This window comes from Palaemon carinicauda, chromosome 2 (assembly GCF_036898095.1).
Source record: "Palaemon carinicauda isolate YSFRI2023 chromosome 2, ASM3689809v2, whole genome shotgun sequence".
Classification (NCBI taxonomy): Eukaryota; Metazoa; Arthropoda; class Malacostraca; order Decapoda; family Palaemonidae; genus Palaemon; species Palaemon carinicauda.
In genome coordinates, this window is record NC_090726.1 from 187,469,266 (window position 1) to 187,488,237 (window position 18,972).

Here is an 18,972-nt window from a genome sequence, read left to right on the forward strand (position 1 = left end):
GTTTTCGTGCCATTTTAAAGAAAAGGCAAAAACAGTCATTTCTAGGTAGGTTCCTTGTGAAAACTGAAGATAGGAGAGTAAGAAAAAGACGACCAGGTATCCATAAAGTATAAATCAAATGAGCTTCAATACAAAGTAAGAAAACTGGTACTGATGCTTCTCCCAAAGGAAGTTGAAACTCACTCACTCTGTCTTTTAACAGAGTATAGTGTTGCTTTGAGTGTTTTTTTTTTTTTTTTTTTTTCATCAGGACTCAGTTCTCCCTAAATTGTATCAGTCTGCCTTTTGTTGTTGATAAATAGAAATGAGATTGAACTCAAAGCAAGTGTTATGAATCAAATTGTGTTTTTTTTTATATATATAGTAAAATCCCCCATAGTGATATTTTCTTGCCCCATTATTCCTAAGAATGGGTTGCTATACTTTTTTGATACTATCATCAGCTACCACCAGAGCTGCACAAATGGCTGTACTGTATCTGCAATTGCTTTGTCTGCTTCTTTGACTCTTTATCTCCCCCTTTGACCATGCTTTAGCATGTGTTACTTCACCTAATGCTTTTGCTGGCTCAGATCCCAGTGTAGGTAGTAGGTTGGCCAAGGCACCAACCACCCATTGAGATATTACTGCTAGAGAGTTATTGGGTCCTTTCACTGGCCTGATATTACTGAATTGGATCCCTATCTGGTTACGGATCATTTCCCTTTGCCTACACATACACCAAATAGTGTGGCCTATTCATTACATGTTCTCCTCTTTCCTCATACACCTGACAGTACTAAGCTAACTAAACAGTTCTTCACTCAAAGGGTTAATTACTACACTGTAATTGTTCAGTGGCTACTTTCCACATTGTAAGGATAGAAGAGAGACTTAGCTATGGTAAGCAGCTCTTGTAGAAGGACACTCCAAAATCAAACCATAGCTCTCTCTAGTCTCTGTCATAGCCTCTGTACCATAGTCTTCCACTGTCATTGGTTAAAGTTTTCACTATTCTATCTTTCCTTATTTATTTTCGTCACTGGGCTGTTTTTCCTGTTTTAGCCCTTGGACTTATAGCATCCTGCTTTTCCAACTAGGGTTGGAGTTGAAGTAGTAATAATAATAATGATAATAATAAAAGGAAAACTTTTAGAACCTCCTCTGGGGAAGATTAGATTTCCTCTTTGTGTAAACCTTTTTAATTTAAGAAAGACTTTGCTTGCCACTCGATGTCTTATGGCCGATTCACACGACCCGTTTTCTTTGCGACAGGCTGGCCGTCGGTTAACCGGCGTCTAGCTTACGTGTATTCAAATGCAACTGTTCGCACGACTCGTCCAGTTTGACGGCCGTTAGCCACCCTTCTCGACCAACGGGTGGATGATGTTTTGTGTGATTAAGGACCTGTATCGTACCCGTTCGTTTCGTGGCCTACAACCCCGACTTTTCCTCACAGTATAGAGTCATAGAAATTAGTTTGTTGTTGACATCATGTATGAGATTTTAATTGAACTTTTTCAAGGGTATGAGATGTTTGACATGGCAAATAAGATGTATAGAAATAATTTACATTAAGAAAAGATATGAAAAATTACTGGAGAGGCATTAAATAAACCAAGTGAGTTTATCATAATTTTAATATTCTTGGCATGGTGCATAAAGTATATATAATGAAGTTGCATAACTTATTTCATCAACACAGATATCAACCAACATCATATAGTGTCAAAATTACAGTATCGTAATTTATTCGGTCCTCACGTGGCAGAGTCTAAGTAAACAATGAAAACCCCGCACTGGTAAACGGATACGGAACGCCTCGTGTGAATGTACAACATTTCGACGGTGGTTAGACACCACCCAGCCTGTCGGAAAGAAAACGGGTCGTGTGAATCGGCCTTTATGCTCCTCCCACTCTTCCCACTCCTCTTCCTGCTTGTCTCGCACCACTCCTTCCTCTCTCTGTTCTGGGACAACATTATTCCAAATATCAAGGCTAAAGCTCTGCCATAAAGTATAGGGATTTTATTATTTTAGTGTACCTGATGGGGAAGTGATTTGGCTTAATAATTTGTTAGTTTTAATGCTTCATAAGTAAACAAAAGAGATGAAAGATAATCGTTATTGAAAATGCCAAAGTAAACAATGTTACAAAAATTCCACAATGTTGTTTTTTCATAAATTACAAAAGCTCAAATGAATAGTGAAACAAATGCTTGATAAATAGAGAATTATATCTAAGTTTTATGAAGAATATCAGTATACTTTCCATAAATGCTTAGAGTTTAGCAAGTACAGTAATGTTAACCCCAGATTTTTATGATGTATAGTATTTAGGAAGTTAATTTTGTGGTACTGTGCTGAAAATTATAATTGTCAATTCATGTTAGTCAGGTGCTTAAGTATTTTTTCCTAAACCTTAGCCCTCCTTTGTCAGTTTCAGTTTTTGATTCTTCTGTGTTTCCTGCCATAAATTCATAACTACATTGGACTTTCCATTGGACTGTACAGAAGTTTGTCAGTATATGCATTTGACCATAATCTTCACCAACAGGTGCGCATGAAATGCAATGAAGGCTTATATGATGAGAGCTCAATTATCGGCGATGAAATTTTGGGAGAAATATTCCTGAGCCTTCTTTATCAATGTTCACACTTGAACTTTGATCTGAAAATTGAAAATGCTTCATTTTTGGATGAAACGTGGCAGCTTCCTATTTATGAAGAGTATGAATTAGTTCCATGCATGGATCTTGGAGTTTATTTGGGGTAAGAACAGTTTTTTATATTCTAATTTAATCATAACTTAGTAAAACTAGGATTTTATATAGATATCTAATTAATAGAAACCAGACCTTATTTCTTTAAAACGTCCAATACTTACAGTATATGTAGCCTACATGGTTTTTTAAATGTTATAGACACAGCAGTATTTTGTATAACAGATAAAAGTGTGGTAAAAATCACATGTATGCATCACCTGGGCCCACAGCAGGTAAGTGCCTTACATTTTTGTAATTTTTATGAGTGATGTATGGGTATGAAGAAATTAACTTTGTTTTTAAGAAAGTGATTGGTTTTGAAAGAAACCTAACAATCGTATACATTCAAATTTCAGTGTAGGTGGGATGATTCCAGTTGCTGAATGCTCCAGATACTTCTGTTGTGACTTTTTTTTTATAATCAATGAAATGCTCATGGGGATAAGGATAGCAAGGAATCTTAGACTTATCTTAGTTTAACCCTTTTACCCCCAGGCTCTTTGGAAATTTCCAACCCTTAACCCCCAAGGGGTTATTTTTTTCCCAGCTCATTTTGCAGTATATATTTTTTAAATTGCTCTAACAGCCTTAATTTTTGTCATAGAGAGGTCAGGTTGGTCTCATTCTCTTGGAAAATGCCTAAATTTTCTCAAAAAATTATCAAAAATATGAAAAAAGAAATTTTTATAGCATTTTTTTGCAAGGACGTACCGGCACGTCCAAGGGGGTAAAGGGATGGCTTTTGTGAAACGTACCAGTACGTCCTTTGAGGGTAAAAGGGTTAATAACCTATACAGTATTAATGATAGTGAAATAGGGTATGTGTAATTTTACAAATTACCTATGTGAATTACAAGGAACTTCACGTTTATATGAATTATACATGGTTAGAATAAGATGGAAAAGAGGAAGATTCCCCTAAGTTTCCGACTGAACTAGGTTTTACCTGATATCTCCTATTACTGGTCTTAATGTGTGTCCAATTATAGGTTACTTCCAGATGAAATATTCAAAAGTCATTGTAAAACACAGGAAATAGAAGAGTATCCAAAGACCTTACAAGAGCCAAACTATAAACTCTGGAAATGATGAAAATAACTTTTAAAGAGTTTTAAAGTAGAATGAATGAAGGTTTTTGAAGTTATAACATATACAGTACATACAAAATGGTACTGGAAAAAGAAAACTACTGATGCACTTGGTTTCAAGATCTGAATTTTCTTCTGTGTTTAAGTCCAAATTAGACATCTTGAATTAGATTTTCAGTTTATTAGTAGTTGCTGGTAATTTACCCTTAGATTTGATGATATAAGGCAACGGCTTGTTCCTTAATATTTTTCTCATACAGTACCTGTACTTTAGAAACAATTTGAATGTGCATAAGAGACAACTTTCTTACTCTAAGCTATTGGATTATAGGATAAGCTATATTATAGAAGAATTGGCATTCCAAACGAAATGGAATAATTTGGAAGTATTCAGCACTCTCCCTATGGAAGTTCCCTTCTGTGAAACATTGTTAAGACTTTGAATCTCTTTTTTAGGAGTACATTCTTTATTCCAAATCCATTTTCTGTTCTTGGTAGATTTCTCTCTTCCATCTCTTATGCTAATTACACCTATATTGCAGATGATCAAAGGGTTATTATTATGCATCTTACAGGCTCTCTTATCATTGGCCAACTTTTATTTTTTTGGATGTTTCTTTAGCTTGATTTTACAACCTTTAACTTTGAAAATTGGCCTTTATTCTCCGAGTTAAGTAATGAATGTTAATCATCCTCATTATTATTACTATTACTGTCTATTGTCACAACTCCTGCTGCTGTCATAAGAGATGTTACTTCCTATACTTTGCTTGTATAGTTATCAATTTCTTCCTATGTTCACATGCAAGCATGTAGATAGAAGGACCATTTGTTGAAAACATCCTGATAAAAAATTCATCAAGAGCGTAGTGTACAGATGTCATACTAGTACCTGTTACCCCATAAATGTTGTTATTCTAAGAAGGGCTTTCCAGTGGAATAAAGTGATTTGCAAAATCTTAAAATTTATCAATGCTAGAGTGCTGTACAAATATTGTCAGATTGCCTGTCTTCTGGGATTTGAGATACCACTTTTTCTGCATTCAAAGGAAATATACCCCATTTTTAAATCCTTTTGTATGATCTATACAGTACATGCATATCTCTGATAATCAAGTAAATTCAAAACAGGACTTAAGGAAGGTAGGGCATGTCTTTCTCCAAAGAAAGGAACATATAACTGATCACCTTGTTAACACATACAGTAGTTTTTTCTCCAACAGAGTGTTGAGATACAAATAAATTATCATTCTAGATTATTGTAAATTATGCGTTTGATTTATGATTGATTGTATTAAAAATTTTCTTGTACGGAATTCATTTTTGTAAATTTGGTTGAGGAAAAGTGTATACTACAAAGAAGATGAAGGGCATTAGTTATTAAGTATGTTGTGGTTTATTTTTCATTTTATATTTTCTTGTTTTGGTAGAATCATGTCTAAATATAAGTTCATGTTCTGGATCATATAAAAAGTACTGAATTGTGTTAACCTTAGTGTATTAGGTCTGTAGAGACCTAACTTTATAACATATGTATTGTTTTCACCATAACTTGTAGAATATTATTATTTTGGTTAAACAAAGTGCAGTTCCCTCAGGTCGTGTTTTTTAACTTTAGTAATAATAAGTTTTCCTAGTGATATTTTTAAATATTTAACTTAGCCGGTGAATATATAATAGCTGCAACTCTGTTGCTCGACAGACACATACATAAAAAACTCGCCAGCGATCGCTATGCAGGTTGCGGGTGTGCCCACCAGCGCCAACTGTCGGCCAGATACCACTCTCGATGTAAACAAAACCTTCAATTTCTTCTCTGTCGACGTGTCGACAAGACGTACTTTACTCGCTGTTGAACCTGGAGTTTTTCCCATCATATTTGGTGAAGTACTTTAATTTGGTTTGAGCTTTCGCAGTACAGGTGTTTTTCTTCAAATAAATTCTTGAACTCTTTTTTGAATCGGATTAATTGTTGATGACTTAGATCGTTTTTTGGAATTTTCCCTTGACTAATTCAAAATGGCTGACCCTTCTCAAGTTCCCAAGTTTCGAAAGTGTAATGCTAGGGACTGTCATAGGCGTCTTCCAAAGGCTTCTCTCGACCCTCACACTGTTTGTTCCAATTGTCGGGGTAAAACCTGTCAATTGGAAGATCGGTGTGAGGAATGCGTGGGCCTTTCGGAATTCGATTTTATCGAATTTGATAAATATACACGCAGACTAGAGAGAGATAGGGTAAGGAGAAGTTCTTCTAGGTCGGTAGATTTTTCCTCTCCACATGCCCCTGAACCTATTCCTTCCCCTGTAGTGGTTGTTCCTAACCCCTCTCCTAGCACTCAGGAACCGTCTATGGCAGACATGATGCGTGCTATTCATGCCTTGGGGGAGAGAGTTGAGGCTTTAGCAAGTGACCGAAATCAACTCATGGCGGACGTAAAGGAACTCAAGTGCTAAAGTGCCACGAAGGATAGTGTCAAAGTGCCTAGTGTTGCGCAAAGTGTTGTGAACAGTGTTGCGACCGAGGGTTCGTCTGTTCGTGCCTGTCGTCCACCTAGTCCGGGACCTCTTGCAAGCTCCCAAGCCCAGGGGAGAAGCAATGTCGTACGACTTATGGGTTCGAGAGGCCTTGATCAGCGAACAGACGTTCCCTCTTTGGTATCAGGCGGATCTCGTCAAGATCGCCCCTACCAAAGTAAGACGAGAGAGCCCATTTTTACCTCGTCGTCCGAAGGTGTTTCACGTAAGAAACCTTGGACCAAGGTCTCTAGACCTTTAAAGCGTAAGTCGGTCCCTTCAGGACAAGTCCAACGTCCCGGATGTATCCACTGGGACAGTTCGGACCCGTTGCCGTCATCTGATGACTGCTCGCCGCCTAAGAGAGGCAAAGTTGTGCCGTCTCATTCGCTAACCCCGTCTGTTACCGCACCTGCTTCCGTAGACCCTAAATGGGTGTTACTGCAAGACATGCAGTCCAAGCTTGCGTCCTTGATGGAGGACTACAATGCTGAGAAGGTTTCCGTTGAACCTACTGGCCATCAGCCATCCAAGCGTTCGGTTGTGCGTCCTGTTGACGTGGATGTAGCTTTCTCGCGTCAACCAGTTGGTGTGGTACCTCCACCGATGCGACCCAGTGTGGATTTCCAGCCGCACGTTGACGTTAGGCAACGCACTGATGCGATTGGTGACGTTCAGGACGTTCATCAACCATCAGAGTTGACTTGTTTTGACGTGGTGCGTCAACCTCCGCAACCCGGTATGGTGTTGACTGCACAACCCAGACGGTCTAAACAGTCTCGGGTGGACGCTGTGCGTCCTCGCGCACCTATTGTTGTTGACAGTTCCCAGACTGTTCAGCAGTTCCAGGACGCTGCGTCCGGCTCCATCACGTATGCACCAGTGCGACCGGACTCTGCGAGTCAAACGTTGCCTACACCTTTGCCGTTTTCTCATCAGTTATCGGATGAGGAACTGTCAGATGAGGACGTTGCTGAACCACAGCCTGAGGATTAGCCTTCAGAATTAGATGAGCCTAAAGCAGTTCAACCATCCTTGGACTTTAGAAAAGTCATGGCTGTTTTTAAAGAGTTGTTCCCTGATCACTTTATTTCTGTGGCTCCTCGTTCGCCGCCGTCCGAGTTTGTCTTAGGCGTTCCTGCTACCATGCCTGCCTTTACTAAACTCGTTCTCTCTCGCTCATCCAAGAGAGCTTTACGGCTGTTAGGCGATTGGTTAGAGACCAAGAGGAGTTTAGGGAAGACGGCGTTTGCCTTCCCCCCGTCTAAACTCTCGTCTAGATCGAGCGTCTGGTATGCCACGGGAGAAGTTCTCGGCTTGGGAGTTCCTGCCTCTGCCCAGGGCGACTTCTCAAGTCTTGTAGACTCTCCCCGCCGCCTTGCCATGAGACGCTCGAAGATTAGTTGGTCACCCTCGGACCTGGACCACCTTCTTAAAGGCATATTTAGGGCGTTTGAAGTCTTTAACTTCCTGGACTGGTGTTTGGGAGCCCTGAGTAGGAAAATCTCATCTGCCGATAGGGATGTTGCCTTACTCATTATGTCCTGCATGGACAAGGCCGTCCGCGATGGGTCCAACGAGCTTGCCGCTTCATTCACGTCCGGAGTCCTTAAGAAACGAGAGTCTCTGTGCTCTTTTCTATCAGCAGGAGTGACGCCATGCCAAAGATCTGAGCTACTCTTTGCGCCCTTGTCTAAGTGCTTGTTTCCTGAAGTCTTGGTTAAGGAAATTGCCTTGTCTTTAGTGCAGAAGGACACCCACGATTTAGTTGCGTCCTTGGCTCGCAAAGCTCCCCCTTTGCCTGCCTTGTCTGCTAGACCTAGAATAGACACTCCAGCGTCCAGGTTTATCCCGCCCTTTCGTGGCAGAGCCTCCAGCAGGGGAGGTGCTCGTGCCGAAGGGAAGAGAGGGAAGAGGAAAGGATCCAAGTCCTCTAAGGGCAGAGTCTGACTGCCCGCAACTTCAGACAGCAGTAGGTGCCAGACTCAAGAACTTCTGGCAAGCCTGGGAGAAGAGAGGCGCAGATCAACAATCTGTGAGGTTGCTCAGAGAGGGGTACAAAATCCCTTTTGTACGCAGACCTCCTCTAGCGACGTCCCCCATCGATCTCTCTCCCAGGTACCGAGAGGAAGAAAAGAGACAAGCCCTGAAACTGGAAGTGTCTCTTTTGCTAGAGAAGGGAGCGGTGGTCAAAGTCTCGGACCTTCAATCACCGGGGTTTTACAACCGTCTCTTCCTAGTATCAAAGAAGACAGGAGGGTGGAGACCGGTGCTAGACGTCAGTGCTCTGAATGTTTTTGTCACAAAGACGAAGTTTACCATGGAGACCACAAAGTCAGTCCTAGCAGCGGTCAGAAAGGGGGACTGGATGGTGTCTCTAGACCTAAGGGACGCTTACTTCCACATCCCCATTCACTCAGACTCCCAACCTTTTCTGAGATTCGTCTTCGAAGATGTGGTGTACCAGTTTCGGGCCCTGTTCTTTGGCCTAAGCACAGCTCCTCTCGTGTTTACGAGGCTTATGAGGAATGTGGCAAAATTCCTCCATTTATCGGACATCCGAGCCTCCCTTTATTTGGACGACTGGCTTCTCAGAGCCTCTTCCAGTCATCGCTGTCTGAAGGATCTCAATTGGACTCTAGATCTGACCAAGGAATTGGGACTCCTAGTCAACTTGGAAAAGTCACAGCTGGTCCCATCCCAAACTATTCTGTATTTAGGGATGGAGATTCACAGTCAAGTTTTTCGGGCTTTTCCGTCGGCCCCCAGAATAGATCAAGCCCTACTCTCCATCCAGAAGATGTTGAAGAAAGAACGCTGCTCAGTCAGGCTTTGGATGAGTCTGGTAGGAACGCTGTCATCCCTGGAGCAGTTTGTCTCGCTAGGAAGGCTACACCTCCGACCTCTTCAATTCCATCTGGCTTTTCACTGGAAAAAGGACAAGACGCTAGAGGCGGTCTCGATCCCGATTTCCGAAAAGATAAAGTCTTGTCTGACTTGGTGGAAGGACAATATCAGCCTACGAGAGGGTCTTCCCCTGGCAGTTCAGAAACCCAACCACGTTCTCTTCTCGGACGCATCGGACTTGGGCTGGGGCGCGGCGCTGGACGGTCGGGAATGCTCAGGTCTGTGGAACTCGAGTCAGAGGAGCATGCATATCAACAGCAAGGAGCTTTTGGCGGTTCATCTGGCCTTGAGAAGCTTCGAGAATCTCCTTCGAGGCAAGGTGGTGGAGGTCAACTCGGACAACACCACGGCCTTGGCGTACATTTCCAAACAGGGAGGTACCCACTCATTGACTCTGTACGAGATCGCAAGGGACCTGCTCATCTGGTCAAAAGATCGAGGCATCTCCCTAGTAACGAGGTTCATCCAGGGCGACTTGAACGTCCTAGCGGATTTTCTCAGTCGGAAAGGTCAAGTAATTCCAACCGAATGGACCCTCCACAAGGATGTGTGCAAGAGACTTTGGGCGACTTAGGGTCAACCCACCATAGATCTCTTTGCAACCTCGCTGACCAAGAGGCTTCCAATCTATTGCTCTCCAGTCCCAGACCCAGCAGCAATACATATAGATGCCTTCCTCCTAGATTGGTCACATCTAGATCTTTACGCATTCCCACCATTCAAGATTGTCAACAAGGTACTGCAGAAATTCGCCTCTCACGAAGGGACAAGGTTGACGTTAGTTGCTCCCCTCTGGCCCGCGAGAGAATGGTTCACCGAGGTACTTCGATGGCTGGTAGACGTTCCCAGAAGTCTTCCTCTAAGAGTAGACCTTCTACGTCAGCCACACGTAAAGAAGGTACAGTGATACCTCGGTACTCGACCATAATCCGTTCGAGATCCGTGTTCGACCTCCGATTTGTTCGAGTACCGAATTTTTTTTCCCCATAAGAAATAATGGTATATATTCTATTCCGTTCCCAAGCACTCGAACAGGCCCAAAATATTAATAAAACGTGTACCTAAACAACAATAATTATCTAAATGTGTATGAAATTGGTCAGAAAATCCTATAAAACAATTTTAAACCATTTACTGTACTAAAATAAAACAATTTTAAACCATTTTCTGTACTGTAGTGAACATACCTTTGAGCAGCGGTTCGATGGCATACAGGGATGGATGTGGAGAGGATGGAAGGGGGAGGTTACTGCTTGGAAGGAGAGTCCCCTTCCATGATGTGGCGGGGTAGTTCTCCTTCAGGAGTTGTTTCTCTCTCCAATGAAAGGGTGGGCAGATCTATTTCAGGGGTTTCTTCTCTTCTTTGTCTCTTCTTTGGAGGAGAAACAGGCTTTGATGTAGCAGCTTTCTTTTCTTTTGTGAAAAACTGGTCTATTGTTAATTGTTTCTTCCTCCTCTGCAGTATTCTTCGAAAATGATACATGACACTATCATTAAACATATGCACTGCCCGGTTTGCTACTGCAATTTCTGGGTGGTATTTTTCAGCAAAAGCCTGCACATCTGCCCACTTGGAACAAATTTCATTGATGAGAGAACTTGGAACATCCTCCCTTACCTCATCCTCTTCTGAAGATTCCTGCTCCACAATCAGATCCTGCTGCTGTTGTTGTTGCAGGTGCAACAATTCCTCCACAGTCAACTCGGTAGAATGGCTTTCTACAAGCTCATCAATATCATCCTTGTCGACCTCAAGCCCCAAACTCCTGCCCATGACAACAATTTCCTCAACGACATCAGTGTCATCAGAAATTACAGGGGTAGCAGTGCTTGGACCCGCCTCTGGTTGGAAACCTTCAAACTCCCTCTCTGTGACACATGATGGCCACAGCTTACGCCAGGCAGAGTTCAATGTCCTATAGGTCACACCTCGCCAAGCTTGGTCAATCATGTTAACAGAGTTGAGGATGCTGAAGTGTTCCTTCCAGAATTCCTTTAGGGTCAACTTCGTGTCACTGGTCACTTCAAAACACTTTCTGAAAAGGGCCTTGGTATAGAGTTTTTTGAAGTTTGAAATGACCTGTTGGTCCATGGGCTGGAGTATGGGAGTAGTATTGGGGGGCAAGAATTTGATTTTGATAAAGCTGTATTCTTCTTTCAAGTCATCCTCGAGACCTGGAGGATGTGCAGGAGCATTGTCCATAACCAGAAGACATTTCATTGGCAAGCTCTTTTCAATGAGGTAAGCCTTAACCTGGGGGGCAAACACTTCGTTTATCCACTCAGTAAAGAATTGTCTTGTGACCCAAGATTTAGTGTTCGAGCGCCACATAACTGGTAGTGCACTTTTACAAATATTATTTCGTTTGAACACCCGGGGGTTGTCCGAGTGGTACACTAACAAGGGTTTGATCTTGCAATCGCCACTTGCATTTGCACACAGCAACAATGTTAGCCTATCTTTCATTGGCTTGTGACCTGGCATCTTCGTCTCGTCCTTGGTAATGTACGTATTGGCTGGCATTTTCTTCCAAAATAACCCAGTCTCATCACAATTAAAGACTTGTTGTGCGATCAAATTTTGTTCATTTATGTACCGATCGAATTCCCCCACGTATTTATCGGCTGCAATTTGATCCGAACTAGCTGCCTCCCCATGCCTAGTAACACGATGAATACCTGTTCTATTACGAAACTTTTCAAACCAACCCCTGCTCGCTTTAAATGTAAATGAATCACTTTCACTGGTACTCGGACTTTTCTTCACTAATTCTTCATAGATATGCAACGCTTTTTCACAAATGAACGCTTCACTAACACTTTCCCCGGCCAACTGTTTTTCTTTAATAAATATTAAAAGCAACTTTTCCATCTCCTCAATCACTTGTGGCCTTTGCTTAGTTACCGCCGTAACTCCCGTTGCAACATTCGCCTTCTTAATCATTTCTTTATGCTTTAAAAACGTAGAAATGGTCGACTTCGCCATTCCGTATTCTACCGCTAAATCGGACACTCGTACACCATTCTCATATTTCGCTATAATTTCCTTCTTCAACTCGATCGTTGTTCGCACTGTTTTCCTCTTCTCCTTCCCCTTAACACTCATTACTTTCTTGGGACTCATTATGAAAGCTAAAAAAGCAATTAAAAGCACTGAAAATCACTAAATCACAACGAATGCTGATCGCGCGTTGTCTGAGTGACGCTCTCGAGAGAACTGATGCTTCCCGAACAAGCGAGAGTGGCCGAGATGGCGCGATCATCACAAAGCCCATGCGGTCGTCACGTGTTCGGCTGGTCGAGTACCGAATTTTTGGTCGAGCACCGCAGCAAAAATTTCTCGAAAATTTTGGTCGAACTCCGAATTGTTCGAGTATAGAGTCGTTCGACTACCGAGGTATCACTGTATACCAAAGCCTCCACGCTCTTCGTCTGACTGCCTTCAGACTATCGAAAGACTCTCGAGAGCTAGAGGCTTTTCGAAGGAGGCAGCCAGTGCGATTGCTAGAGCGAGGAGAGCGTCTACCATTAGAGTTTACCAATCGAAGTGGGAAGTCTTCCGAGACTGGTGCAAGTCAGTTTCCGTATCCTCGTCCAGTACCTCTGTAGCCCAAATAGCTGATTTTCTCTTATACCTGAGAAAAGTACGATCCCTTTCAGCTCCTACTATCAAGGGCTACAGAAGCATGTTGGCCTCGGTCTTCCGGCATAGAGGCTTAGATCTTTCCAACAATAAAGATCTGCAAGACCTCCTTAAGTCTTTTGAGACCTCTAAGGAACGTCGTTTGGCTACACCTGGGTGGAATTTAGACGTGGTGCTAAGATTCCTCATGTCAGACAGGTTTGAGCCTTTACATTCAGCCTCCCTGAAAGATCTCACTCTTAAGACTCTTTTCCTGGTATGCTTAGCCTCAGCTTAAAGAGTCAGTGAGCTTCATGCCTTCAGCAAGAACATCGGGTTTTCGTCAGAAAAAGCTACTTGTTCTCTGCAGCTTGGTTTCCTAGCCAAAAATGAGCTACCTTCTCGTCCTTGGCCTAAATCTTTCGATATTCCTAGCTTATCGGAGATCGTAGGCAATGAACTAGAAAGAGTATTATGCCCTGTTAGAGCTCTTAAGTTCTACTTAACTCGTACTAAACCTTTACGAGGCCAATCTGAAGCGTTATGGTGTTCGGTTAAGAAACCATCCTTGCCTATGTCAAAGAATGCTTTGTCATATTTTATCAGATTGTTAATACGAGAAGCTCATTCACACTTGAGTGAGGAAGACCGATCTTTGCTTAAGGTTAAGACGCACGAGGTTAGAGCTGTAGCAACTTCCGTGGCCTTTAAGCAAAATAGATCTCTGCAAAGTATAATGGACGCAACCTATTGGAGAAGCAATTCAGTGTTCGCGTCATTTTACTTGAAAGATGTCCAGACTCTTTACGAGAACTGCTACACACTGGGACCATTCGTAGCAGCGAGTGCAGTAGTGGGTGAGGGCTCAACCACGACAATTCCTTAATTCCATATCCTTTTAATCTGTCTCTTGAAATGTTTTAATGTTGTTTTTATGGGTTGTCCGGAAGGCTAAGAAGCCTTTTGCATCCTGGTTGATTTGGCGGGTGGTCAAAGTCATTTCTTGAGAGCGCCCAGATTAGGGGTTTGATGAGGTCCTGTTGTATGGGTTGCAGCCCTTGATACTTCAGCTCCTGGGAGTCTGTCAGCATCCTAAGAGGATCGCTGGGCTCCGTAAGGAAGACCTACTTACAAGGCAGAGTAATCGTCTAAGTCGACTTCCTTACCAGGTACCTATTTATTTTGGTTTTGTTAAATTGATAACTGTCAAAATGAAAAAACTCTTAGCTTATACGATGTAAACATATTTAACTCTGGTCTCTACCCACCTCCTTGGGTGTGAATCAGCTATTATATATTCACCGGCTAAGTTAAATATTTAAAAATGATATTTTGATTATAAAATAAATTTTTGAATATACTTTCCCGGTGAATATATAAATTAAACGACCCTCCCTTCCTCCCTAATAGAGACGTAGTGGGATGAGAAGAAATTGAAGGTTTTGTTTACATCGAGAGTGGTATCTGGCCGACAGTTGGCGCTGGTGGGCACACCCGCAACCTGCATAGCGATCGCTGGCGAGTTTTTTATGTATGTGTCTGTCGAGCAACAGAGTTGCAGCTATTATATATTCACCGGGTAAGTATATTCAAAAATTTATTTTATAATTAAAATATCATTTTATTAGGTATAAATTCTTTTCCCATGGTGAAGCTCATTGGTTTTAGGAATTTATGGTATATCTAATTGTTTTCTTTCTCTTTCAGAAAAGATTTTGATTATCCCTTCATTCATTCAATGATTGGTTTGAATTGAAACAGAAAATATCACTGCTGAAGGTTAATGTACTACAGTACTAGATTTACAATACTTTTGTACTTAATATTTCATTAATTGTGAAGAACAGCAATCTTCTTTTTGTAATCATTAGGTTCCATAGATGTACTTTTCCAATATTTTGCGATGACAAGAGACCCTTAAGATTGTATGAGAATGAAAGGAAAAGAAGTTAAGCTAAGAACCACAGGAATGCTTTTATCGAAGGAGGCATATTGAAGAAGTTTGCAAAAAGTGCATGAAGTTTATTACTATAGCATTAACACATTAAATTTGCCTTCGATAATATTTATACTAACCTGCACTCAATTAGCATGTAGTAATGCTTCCTGCCAAATTGTATGATAACCTTAATTTTAACCTTTAACCTTGCTCTCCTCCTGAGCAGCCATGTCAGCGGCCGAGCCGTTGTAGTGAGGGTGGAGGACGGAAGTGTTGCGGCCGAGGATGTAAGATTCTCATACTTCTTGTGTATTGCTTTTTTAAATCCTTATTTCATCAAGTATTTTGAAACTTGTTTTCTTTGTGTTATTCTGTGTTTAGATAGGGTAGATTTTAACAAACTCTTCAGTTGGTCGATGTGTGAAGGAAAAAAATAAGGAAAACAAGCTGAAGGTAAATGAAGGAAAGACTGGTAGGTCACATAATTTGTAAACTAGTAAAAAAAAAGTCCTTTTATACTCAAAATTTTGTCACTGAATTGTATTTAAATAAAGATCTGTATTGTTATTGGAGTTTTTAGCAAAAGCATTAGAAAACTCCATGTTTCAATTTTACCTTTTTTTTTTCTTATGGTTGATATCCTTCGAGAATATTCTTACTTGGATCTAGTTCATTCACAGATTTACTTTCTTCAATTCAATTTTTAGTCTCCTTCTTGCGCTTTTTTATTTATAAGGTCTTTTGTATTAATAAAAGCTGCCTTGTTTGCACATTATTGGATGATTGTCACTTTTTCAGATTTTTTCTAAACTTTTATTTTTAAGTCAAACTAGGTGAAAACTGTTACTTCACGAACACACAACCTTGTCTTTGTATTTGTTTGTTGTTGTACCAGTCCTAATCTGTTATTGATGGTCAGTTAATGAATTAAGCAGCACAATATTCAAAGTGCTATACAGTATCTCTCAATAATTAGAAATTTTACTTTGGTTAATTTCACATTACTAATTCATTCTGATTCTCCTGTAAGTATGTATCTAAAGTTTTTGTTTCACTACGATGACTTGATTTGTCTAGAATTTGCTTTTAGTTTTTGTTTTGGTTGGAGGAACTTTTTTCCAATGCATGCAACTGGCTACAGCATTTAATTATTTATGGATGTGATATCATTCCTCTGGTATTACATAAGGTGTTTTGATGCTTTTCTTATTGTATGATGCTTTTCTTATTGTATGATGCAATGATGTGGTCCAAGTACTTCAATTAGTTGAGAAGTTTCTTGCTCACAGAGAAGGATTAACTTCATATGTGTTTTGCTTGGACCAACATACCTTTTCTTATTCAGCCTCATTTTCAATGTGTTAAGCTAGATGAAAGAAAAGTAAAAGCCTTGTGAAAGGAGGCTCATCTGATTTTCCATTGAGTTGCAAGGGACAAAGGGATATAAGTAATAAGAATTATTTGACATACTAGTATAGTACTTACCAGACCTGAGGGTGTTATGTTAGGAGTGATAGGGGATGAACAATTTACGTTTTTACAAGGGAGAGGGTACATGGTTTAATTTTTTGTTATGAAGAGGAATTGTGTGACATGTGGGATTAAAAGAAACAATCTGGATATGATGAGCAATAATTTCTAAACTCTTGGCTGGTGTTTGTACTTTGGTTGGAAGAAGAAATGCTCCAATGCTAAATGAATATGAATTGGAATTTCACATCTGATACATTTGTGACCATTAAATTTGAACTACATAAGACGACCTTTGATAAATCCCTTTTCATGCCTCTGATATTAGTTTATGAATGTTTGCTATAAAACTCTTAAAATTTATTCCTTATTTTATGTTTTGTGTTAGGTAATCCATTCTAGTTCTTTCAAGAAAAAATGAGATAGGCATGTTTGTATTGTGGTGTTGTTTTTTTATCAAGAAAATATGCTTTTGCATTAGATACATAATATCGCTATGGCTTACTATTATTTGGTATAATTCATGAGAATATATTAGCAAGTTTAGTTAAGGGTAACTCTGGGAAATGTATTTGGAAATATGCATGCGATTATTCTATACCTTACTCTTTTCTAGTTTATGTAATCCTTCTTATTTAGCAAATTGTAATATTTCATGGTATTTATTTTTTATTAACAGAATAAAATAGAAGTTGGTGATGTCATTGATGAAGCATTTGGCATCTGCATCAATGGATGGCGTCGGGGACGCGTGACTTCGCTCTTAAGACAAAAGAAAGGTCTTCCAGTTTCGTTAAAAGTGATTAAGGTAAAGTTTTAGCTCGCCATATTAGTTTTGGTATTGAGATACAGGTACTTTAATTTTCCGAAGAATATCTCTCTCTCTCTCTCTCTCTCTCTCTCTCTCTCTCTCTCTCTCTCTCTCTCTCTCTCTCTCTCTCTCTCTCTCTCAAATATAGCTTACAACACTGTATGAGACTGAAGCCCTTGATTGTTACAGTGACATTTAGTGGGAACTGCAATAAAAGATTGTTCTAGTCAGATCCATACTGACTTGAGGTGGTTTCAGACTTGCTGGGTCTGACTTTGGGTAGTCTTACTGTACTGATTCAGAGAAACAATATGTTTGAAATAGGAAGTATTCAACATCTGAGGCTCTACTGTATGTGATTGATGGACATATTTTCTTACAATGATATATTTTTTCTTATTTTTAGATACTCTGCTGTAAATGCTGTATGCAGGAGCAGGGCTGCCCTCAATTTTTCTGTATATCTTGAAAAGAAATAGCTTATGTTAAGATACAGATTTTATTGACAATAGATGAATCAAGATTTTTTCCATATGTTTTCAGGGCCACTATCCCAATGGATCAGTTTTTCCTGGAGTGGTTCCCCTACTTCGGCGTCTTCACTTAGATATTGAATCTTTGCAAGAACAATATCGGGAAGCTGCTCTTGTAGAGAGTCAGGAAACTTCATTGTCTACAAGTCATATAGGGTATGTATTGAAAACTTTTCAGTGGAAAAGTAATTTGAAAGCAAGAAAAATCATGACATTAACTATTTTGATGTACAAATTTATTGTAAAATTATGCTATAGATTCAAGTTAATGGAAGAGGACTTTATCATTGTAAATTAGGGTAACTTTACCTCTGTGTGACAATATTGTACTAAATTTGTGGGTCTGGTCCAACGATTAGTTCTTAAATGAGAGGTGAAAGTTGGACAAAGGCAAGGATAAGAAATTTGGATTTCTGGTAAGGAAGAGACCAAAGTGTACAGATGAAAGGTGGAAGTAGAAAACAATGTTGTTGGAGTTGAAAGGTTTTAAAATGTTCCTTATAGTGTACCATATGCTTTATGCTATACAGAACAAACACTTAAGCATCTGTGTTACTTTTCTTCTCCATCAGCTGAATTGCTTTCTTCTCTTTGTCATTTTATTTGTTTCCCATGATTTTTCCTCATAGCATCAAAGTACATTTTTAAGCTTTATTTCACTTTAGTTTTCACTGCTCTTGTAAGTAAATGAACTTGGGTTGACACTATATGAACAGAGATTCAGTGGACTTTTTGCTTTGTGATATTATGAGCTTGGAAGTATTTAAAAGAATGATAGTCAATTGCATAGTTATTATTATGAATGGCCCAACCAGATCTGTTCATCTTGATTAAGGCTAGCAAGATGCATGGGAAAAAACTGGATTGATATATTGAATTTAGAATATATTAGACGATTTAGAATATAGCTTAAGTGTAAGTCTGACTTTGGTGTAATTGCCATGAATAGACTATAAGAGAAAATGAACCACCTTTGAGATTAATTTATTGTTTTTTATTCCAACAGGGGCCAAACTGTCTATTACCTTGGTAGTGTTTCTGTTGGAAGCTGTGGTGATGTTTCTCAAATAGAACATGCTGTTATGGCTGTCTCCTCCCAAAATAGACAAAGTGTTGCTGTCAATTTGATAACGGGAGAGATTGGGGTACAAACATTGCTCAAAACAAACAGGAAGGTAAGGTTTTTCCCTCTATATTATTAGAGCATTATGAAATGTTTGCATGACATTCACTGCTTTAATATTATCAATATATAATCCCAAATGTTAATTCTTTTTATTACTTAACCCATGAATACAGTATATAGATCTGCAGGGGTTATGATAGGGATCTGTTCCTATTCCA

The 18,972-nt window shown here is 40.0% G+C and overlaps 1 protein-coding gene across 1 annotated transcript in view; it reads left to right on the forward strand.

The window, feature by feature from the left end:
* LOC137621604 (uncharacterized) overlaps positions 1-18,972 on the forward strand; it is an 80,115-nt gene that overhangs the window by 26,424 nt on the left and 34,719 nt on the right. Inside the window, exons 4-8 of the mRNA XM_068352029.1 lie at positions 2,537-2,751; positions 15,041-15,101; positions 16,964-17,092; positions 17,639-17,784; positions 18,635-18,803. Of these exons, the coding sequence (XP_068208130.1) occupies positions 2,537-2,751; positions 15,041-15,101; positions 16,964-17,092; positions 17,639-17,784; positions 18,635-18,803 (720 nt within the window). The remainder of the gene's footprint in view (positions 1-2,536; positions 2,752-15,040; positions 15,102-16,963; positions 17,093-17,638; positions 17,785-18,634; positions 18,804-18,972) is intronic.